Here is an 8,557-nt window from a genome sequence, read left to right as displayed (position 1 = left end):
TAAATAAAGAAAAGGGGGTTAAATTAGAAGTAATATACCCGCGGGGTGCTTTTATTTTCAGTCCTTACAATTCATATCGAGAATAATCTCACTGATGTGAAGTCTGTTTTGGCTGACGGTGTGAAGCGGGCTCATGCTGGCGTTTGAAAGTGCTTAAGTGACATTAAAATAAATTCAAAGGTGTGATATGCCGGTAGGGGGTTGTAAAGTTACATAACTGGTCATGTTCAATGCAGTTAAAAGAAACAATGACATCGCCAGCGTATTGTTTGGGAGTGACTCCACATTGTTACAATGGCCTTGAGGCATGCCCTATCAAGGACAAGCTGACCAATCACGTGTGAACGGATTAACCATGGTTTTAATGTTGGGCTGTACAGCTGACCAGAAGGTCTACATAAAGTCATGAAGTGTCTGGACACATATCGCCCTTGAACGCGCAGTCACCATGGATTGATACGTGAATCCTGTCAAGTTGAACCATAGTCTGGTAAGTTCCTATAAACCCTGTGTTTTAGGAAACATTTCAATAGATGGTATTATGGTCGTCAATATTTTTACTTTTGGGCCCTCGAGATCTGATATATTCACAGTATATGTATGTATGATATATGTTGTTGTTTGTTTTATAACGCCGCTCTCGGCAATATTGCAGCTGTATGACGGCGGTTACATATAAGTAAAGGCGATACAGTGTGCAATCGTTGGCATGGATACTTCAATCACTCAGCGCTCAGGATTTAAACCTATGTCAACCATGGTCACAAATTCATTGAACATATTCACCTGACATGTTTAAGAAACGTGATTTACATAACCGTATTAAAAAAGGTATTCAAGATGTCTATTCTTAGCTGTGGGAATGTTTTGTGGGCACGACTCAGAAAATATTTCTGAAAAGAGATGTTCAAGATCTCCATGCTAACCTGTGAGAATGAGAGTCGCGCTCATGTAATGCACGTGTATCTCGCTCTTTGGCGACTGGGTTTTGAAATACATGTTCCGGGGCAAGCGTACAATTCATACAGGACCAACTCAAGCACATTCATCAAACACCTAATATGGCTTTCCACGTTGATGGAGCCATTGCGAGAAAACATAGCCCCGTGCAAGAAAACATACCGTCAGTTCGTTTCTTTAAACCAAAAGCTACCAACACACAGGTACGTTCGATGTTTAGATTAACATTCTGAATAATGTACATTACAGCTATCACCCTTCATATTAGGACGAGCTATTAATCTGAATGGTAGAAAATATAGAAAGACTGCCGCCCGTATCCCCCACCCAAAAGTTATATATGTATGCATTGCTGCTCAATCCATGTATTTTTGAGAAAGGATAGTCTTACCGTTTTCAGACATTTTAGAAAGGAGCCATGATTTCAACGTAATCAATACACTTCAAGCTACAGTCGAGCCTCGTTGTGTCGAACTTTGGTGTGTGGAATTCCCGGTCCCTGCGAACCTCCTCTATATTTGGCATCATTTATACTCGGAGCTGTATTTATTCAAAATCCTTTCAGATATAATTTTTTTTTATAAATGAACTATAGCGAAGAAAAATGTGATAAGTCAGTGATTAGAAGTATCCATTATCAGAAACACCACAAAATGATTCATTAACCGAATTATCATTTTTTCAGGAACATCTTATCGGAAATTGTAGTTACCTGATACTGAATATGACACTCTCGACGACCTGTCCTTACCTAAAGGGGGTCGGTTCGGAAAACCCTGTCTGCATATCTCACCAATCATCAAGTAGTAAACGCAATTTTGTATCTTACCATGGGGTGAACATTAGAATGGAGGGTCAGAACGGGAATGTAGATAGTGATTGAAGCGTCCCACAAATATATGTTATGGCGTCAGCAAATGCACAACAGTGAATGACATCCACGAACCTGGGCGTATCAAAACAATGAATGCTATTACTGGTGTATATGCGCTGAATGGCATGAAATCTATCTATACTGAAATTAAACGGCACCTTTTCGTAAAAAGTCAAATCTTTATTTTACAATGTGGGCGTGATCTGCTGTTTGGTTTCAATGTGAGTCGACCGGCTATCGATCGATATTATTTCATAGCTATGAGTGAGTTGGGTCTAACACCGCTTTTAACATTATTCCTGTTATATTACGGCATGTAAGCTTAATGTGGCAGGAAAGTCCGAAGCGATGCAGGTCTCGGACGTTTACCACTTCGGTGAAAGCACAGGTATGGGCTGACAAACCTAGAAACATAATCGGGGCGAACCGGGATTCGAACCCACAATCATAGGTTTCTGATGTGCCCAAGGGATGCAACCCTGCACAGCGAATCGCGGCGCCTCAGACGACTGGGCCACCCGTGCCCCCTCATAGTCATGAAGAATTGGGAGCTATGATCATCCCACACGAGCTAGACAGAACGGTTTTGTTCATGATTTGCGATTTTACTGAAATAACAATTCCATGCGAGTGGTGAGGTACCGTTTGTCTGACCTTGTATACAGGATAGGATATCATTCCGGGTACTCGTGATATTAACTGATCTAGAAATATTTAAGCAATGACACAGGGGCCTGTGGGCACAGGATCAGTCGTCAAAGGCACAGTAATTTGCTGTGCAGAGTTACGTCCCTTGGGCACACCAGAACCCTACAAACGTGGGTTCGAATCCCGGTTCGCACCGATTATGCTTTGAGGTGTATCAGCACCATACCATGCCGGTGGTGTCACCAAAGTGGTAAACGTCTTCTTTACTTCGGACTCTAATCCTACATTAAACTGACACGTCGTGACATAACTGGAATATTCTTCAAGGCGAAGTTAGGCCCAACTCTCTGACTTATGCTGGGGCTATGATTAACTAAAGCTAATCCAATCGGCTTGTTTCAGTGTCAGTATGTTCTAATTACAACCTTCCTGTGCGGTCCGATTATGTTTATTAAGCAATACATACTTTACATAGCATTACTTAATGTGAATAATCCTATTTGCAGCTTGTGTAAATCCCTAATCCCAGCATGTATGATGACATATATACTTATGTTAAACAATGTGTGCAAGCAGGCGAGGTGCCACGGGGCCGACATGCGTTCAGCTTGGGTTGAGTGAATATGGTTTTAGGCCGCTTTTAGCAATATTCCAGCAATATCACGGCGGGGACACCAGAAATGGGCTTCAAACATTGTACCCATGTCGGGAATCGAACTCATGTCTTCGGCGTGGCGAGAGAACGCTTTAACCTCGAGACTACCCGACTCGCGTTCAGCTTGGGTCAAAACCAACAGAAAGTAGGTCGGCCTGGTAAAAATCGAGACAGGTACCGCCGTCAAACAACCTTAATCCTATCCATGTCAGCCCCGTGAGACACTCCCACTCCAGAGGCAGGATAAGTCCCCGTTATCTTCTACCTGTTGTAGGAGCCGACTAATGAGGTTACCCCGCCAGTAAGGATGGTCGCACAGCATGCTGGTAGACTTACATCTAGTCTCTGAAATGAACATATTTTACAGAAGAAAAGCGGTTGTTAAATTACAGTTATTAAATATAACATAAAGGAACCCAGAGACTTTCTTCATTTTCAGATACTGCAGTAATCTAGACTTGCCAACCATAGACTTGCATGGGCTGCATTGGATATATTTGTTTCAGGGTCTGTATGACAGACTAGACATGCTGTCAAACTTGCCCTTAATATCCGAAACACCTTAATGTCTTCAAACAGCTCTTTTAATTTTTGAAAATTACTGAGACATATGGAAACAAAATTTGAACCATCGAAAACAAGGGTACATTTTTGGGGGAAAAGGTGACAAAACCAATTCTTAACAAAAATGTAAACTGTTCATTTGAAGTAGTCCGAACATTTTGATGGCTATTGAGGGAGTAAATAAATCCTCCCTACAAAAAAATTCCTTGAAAGGATCCTAACACAAAATGTTAAAGCAGACCGGTCTACCATTATCAATAGAACTTACGAGATGAAAAAAGAATCTTATTAATGAGGAAAATATAATCTTTGTCATGCTTCAGTTGGCCATTGAATTCACGTCAACTGGTGATGCCCGATACTGTACTGTAGTAAATCAGAGACCGCCAGCCTGATGACCAAATTTCGTGTATCGATGATCATGTCAATCACTGGGTTGTCTGGCCCAGACTCGATTACTTACAGACTGCCGTCATATAGCTGGAATATTGCTGAGTGCGGCGTCAAACAACAAACAAACAACCAACCAACTGGTGAAACTGGTTGGTTCCGTCTTGGCCAGGCGACTGGCAGGATTAGAGGTTCCGGTAATGCTCTGCTAGCTATGGTATTAACTGAGTACTACTCACTGTCCGTGTTTGACAGGCTATCGGCCAGCCAGCAGCAATAACATGGCAACTGTGATCACATAACATGAACAATAAACTGATTGCACATCTTAATCACAAACCAATAACAATACAGATAATGAGCGTATGTAAGAGAATGATGTCAGATTGTGGAAATATAAAAGGGACTGATAGGTATGGATGGTCATGGCAAACGTGCCAGCCAACATTTAGTTTAGATGCATCACACATTCTCGTGGTGGAAGGCACTTGATCTACATATTACGTATTATGTTTTATGTAGTCATAAACGTTCATTATATCAACTGCATTGCACCAGAATAAGCAGAAATAAAACGAGACATATTATAATATAAAAATATAGGTTATGATTTTATATATAATGTTACCAAACCTGCTCTTTTAACGGTGCTTTATTAACTTACGTGTACATTTTACTTTTGCAGATTTACTTAAAACAGCGTAGCGGCCACGATGCCTGTCAACGGCTCCTTCACCCCTGATGCAAACATTGAGATGAAGGACACTGCATATCTTTCCCGGACGAACTCCGAGCTACAAATGTCCGACAGTGGCTCAAGGTCTAACAAAACACGAGGCAGCACCTGCCAAACAGTGTGTACACAGGTGTTTGCCATTCTTGTCTTCATAACAGGACTCGGTATTGGCATCGTCATAGGATACTTTGCTCTCAACCCTAATCTGGCAGAATGTACAGCACCATCAGTTCATGAACAACGTGGGGATAAGATGGTTACTCCAGTAGTGACGTCAGCGACCAGTTCCCCTCGGCCTGTCCCAACCCCAACATCACCGCCACACATGCCGCCTAAATGCTCGATTGGAAAGATGATCACTAAAACAGACGAATCTGAAGGTAAGGGATTATTTGAGCTTCTTACTACCGAGGAAATGAATCAGGTGCGAAACTTCATGAAGCGCCAGGGACTTATATCATCTGCTGATGGAACGCCATCTTTGAGGGACAGCTATATCTATGGCATGTCACTCTACCTACCTCATAAATCCAGAGCCCTGAAGCATCTCGACAAAGGTGAGGAGTCTCCTGGACGATTTGCCGATGTCCATGTACACAGAGGAAACAGGAACATTCCAGATCTTATGGAATACCGAGTAGGGCCACTGGGAGAATCAATGACGGCCCAAGCCATGTATATTGACGGAGAATTGCCCTATAACAGTAGACCAAGAGACGGCATTGAATGGGACGGCCTGACAGAACACGTTACACGAGCCATGGCGATACTGCGGCCGTTGCTTCAGAATAGTTTTGATGGCGCTTATTATCCAAACGGCGGTCTAACCTTCCACCCGCAGGCGCCACCCGGTTTACAACCAAATGAGAGAGAGACCCGGTTTGTTATGACTTTGCAGGTTGAAGGTACCGCGAGAGGACGCGATCTCCACCCCCTACCTCTAACAGGCACTGTTCACAATCCCGGCGTTGACACAAGTAACTGGTACACACATAGCTTCTATTACCTCAATCAAGGTCCCTTCTCCTCTGCTGAAGAATTGCTGTCAGCTTATAAAAATGGCACAATCAAAACATTTTCCTTTCCTAGAGGACACCGCCAGACCATTTTTGCAACATCCTTCCCTAAACAGAACTCTGACAAGAGAAGACAATACGCATCTACTAAATCCCCTCCCAGATCGTACACCCCTTCAGGGCATCGGTTTGTTATCAACGACCATAATATAAAGTGGATGGGATGGGACTTCACTGTCGGGGCAAGCCAGTTCCGAGGTCCCAGTATTTTCAACGTCAAATTCAAGGGGGAGAGAATCGTGTATGAAAACTCATTGAACGACGTTGTATTGGTGTATGCTTCCGACGTGTCTTCAGGAGCCAACACCATCTACATGGACGCCACGTTTGGTGTTGGGGAATTTCAAAACCTCATCCCGGGAGTTGACTGCCCTGATCATGCCGCCATATTGGACGCTACCTGGTTTAACAGCTATAGCCAATCTCCAGTTTCAGCCAAAGCGATTTGTGTGTTTGAATCTGCAGGTGAGCAAGCTTTGTGGAGAAGGAAGGACAAATACGCAGCAGGTCTCGCAAACCATCATCTCATGGTTCGAATCCCAATGTCTGTAGGAAACTATGATTACACTATTGACTTCATGTTCTTCCTGGACGGGAATCTGAAGACAGAGGCCATGGCGTCGGGATATCTCCAGGCAAGCTTCTGGGATCCTTCGAATCCCCACGCTGGCACTGATAAAACCACGGATCCGTTTGGGTACAGGTTAGGAGAATTCACACATGGGGCCCTCCATGACCACACGTTTGGTTTTAAAGTTGATCTGGACATTCTTGGAACTGATAATAGCTTTGAAGTAATTCACTGGAAAGCAGGCGACATTCTCACAGCTTTAAAAACGCAGTCAAACATTGCGAAAAAGCCATCGTACTTTTTATACAACGAGACCAGATACATTGAATGGGAGACCCTACAGAAGGAATCAGGGCTGAAAATTGATATGGCCCGACCGCAGTTCTGGACAATTGTCAATGAAAATCAGAAGAACAAATGGGGTGCGAAGAGAGGCTATAGAATAGTACCCGAGACGTCAGCAGCGCAGGTCGTCCCCGAATCTCACCCAGTGATGGATGCTGTGTCTTACACGAAGTACCACTGTATGGTCACTCAGCACAAGGACAACGAGGCATATCTTACAGGAGCGTATGATCTCAACCGACTGGCCGACCCTTTGGTGTCAATGGACCGCATGATCAACGATGAACCAATTGTAAATTCGGATTTAGTGACGTGGGTTAGTATAGGTTTCCTTCACGTTCCGACCTCAGAGGATGTGCCAATGACTGTTCGTGCCCATTCCAGTTTTGTGTTAAAACCATTCAACTACTTTGACAGCACAGCCTCGTTTGACATGCCCCAGTATGTCGATACCAAAGACCATTCTATTACCGAGAGACCGCCAACGTTTCAGTCGTGTTTAGAGCCAACGTACGATGATTGTTATTTTTGTAAATAACGTGTTCTTGAGTGTTAATTGTAGTCATCGCATATTTTATTTGACTGCATTGTGTGAATCTTTTTCTGTCTCTATATTTCTTTTGATGTCATTCTGCATGTACGTAGTGTCATACAATCTGTTCATGTATATATGTAAACCATGTTCCATATAAAGAAAGTTATTTTCTTAATTAGAGATTAATATAATCATAACTTCTTCATTTGTTTACCCACTCTCCGATCTGACCCGTGAAGATTCCGGGGTAGAATAGGTCTTCAGCAACCCATGCTTGTCGTAAAAGGCGACTAACGGGATCGGGTGGTCAGGCTCGCTGACTTGGTTGATACATGTCATCGATCCCAATTGCGTGGATCGATGCTCATGATAGCAATCACTGGATTGTCTGGTCCAGACTCGATTATTTACAGACCGCCGTCAAATAGCTGGAATATTGCTGAGTGCGGCGTTAAACAACAAACCAACCAACACTCTCCGATCTAGTCGTTCCTCTTTTCTGACGTATAATAACATGGAGAGAAACAATACGTTGATTGGTGTCAATACAAAAGTGACGTTGCGTAGCCAATTAGCGAACCAGGCTTTGTTAGTTTGTTGTTTAACGCCACATTCAGCAATATTCAAGCTTTGACGGCGGTCTGTAAATGATCGAATCTGGACCAGATAATCCAGTGATTGACTATTATGACCATCGATCTTCCCAACTGGGATACTGTTACATGCACCAACCAAGTCAGCAAGCCTGACCACATGATCCCGTTAGTCGCCTCTTGTAAGCATGGGTTGATGAAGACAAATTCTAACCCGAATCCTCACGGGCTCACAATTTAAAATTACACCTATAACAGACATTACTAAACTGCAGGTCAAAAGAAAGTATACATCACATATTTGATGGTGTTTGAAAAATGAAAATGAAACGGACAAGAAATGATTGTTCGAAGGGGATTTTACATGGGTATCATTATTGTCCTTTCGACGTGAACTGTGTAGTGTCACGGCGACTGTTTTCAGCCTCATAACCTTTTGATAAAACTTGTAAATGTTTGGTCAAATCCAATTTTCAAGTATATGCATTCTTTTTCCCGGCAGTTTACAACAAGCACACGTTCGTCTCACATTACGCGATTACATACACGTCGCTGTATAAGTGCAATAACCTTGCAAACCACATTTTACCTAACCTCACCTTTTCACAAT

General features: G+C 42.9%; 1 protein-coding gene across 1 annotated transcript; it reads left to right on the top strand.

Moving 5' to 3' along the window:
- The first annotated feature begins 4,804 nt into the window (after positions 1-4,804).
- Positions 4,805-7,357, top strand: LOC139465626 (amine oxidase [copper-containing] 2-like). The gene has a single exon (XM_071247329.1). It carries the CDS (start codon positions 4,805-4,807, stop codon positions 7,355-7,357), a length of 2,553 nt encoding a protein of 850 aa, XP_071103430.1.
- The last annotated feature ends 1,200 nt before the right edge of the window (positions 7,358-8,557 follow it).

This window comes from Haliotis cracherodii, unplaced genomic scaffold (assembly GCF_022045235.1).
Source record: "Haliotis cracherodii isolate W230 unplaced genomic scaffold, xgHalCrac1.p SCAF_18, whole genome shotgun sequence".
Classification (NCBI taxonomy): domain Eukaryota; kingdom Metazoa; phylum Mollusca; class Gastropoda; order Lepetellida; family Haliotidae; genus Haliotis; species Haliotis cracherodii.
This window is presented reverse-complemented; position numbering and strand designations above follow the sequence as displayed.

What these genes read in the sequence shown, in the direction of transcription:
- LOC139465626 (XM_071247329.1), top strand. Translation starts at nt 4,805, where the DNA reads ATGCCTGTCAACGGCTCCTTCACCCCTGATGCAAACATTGAGATGAAG.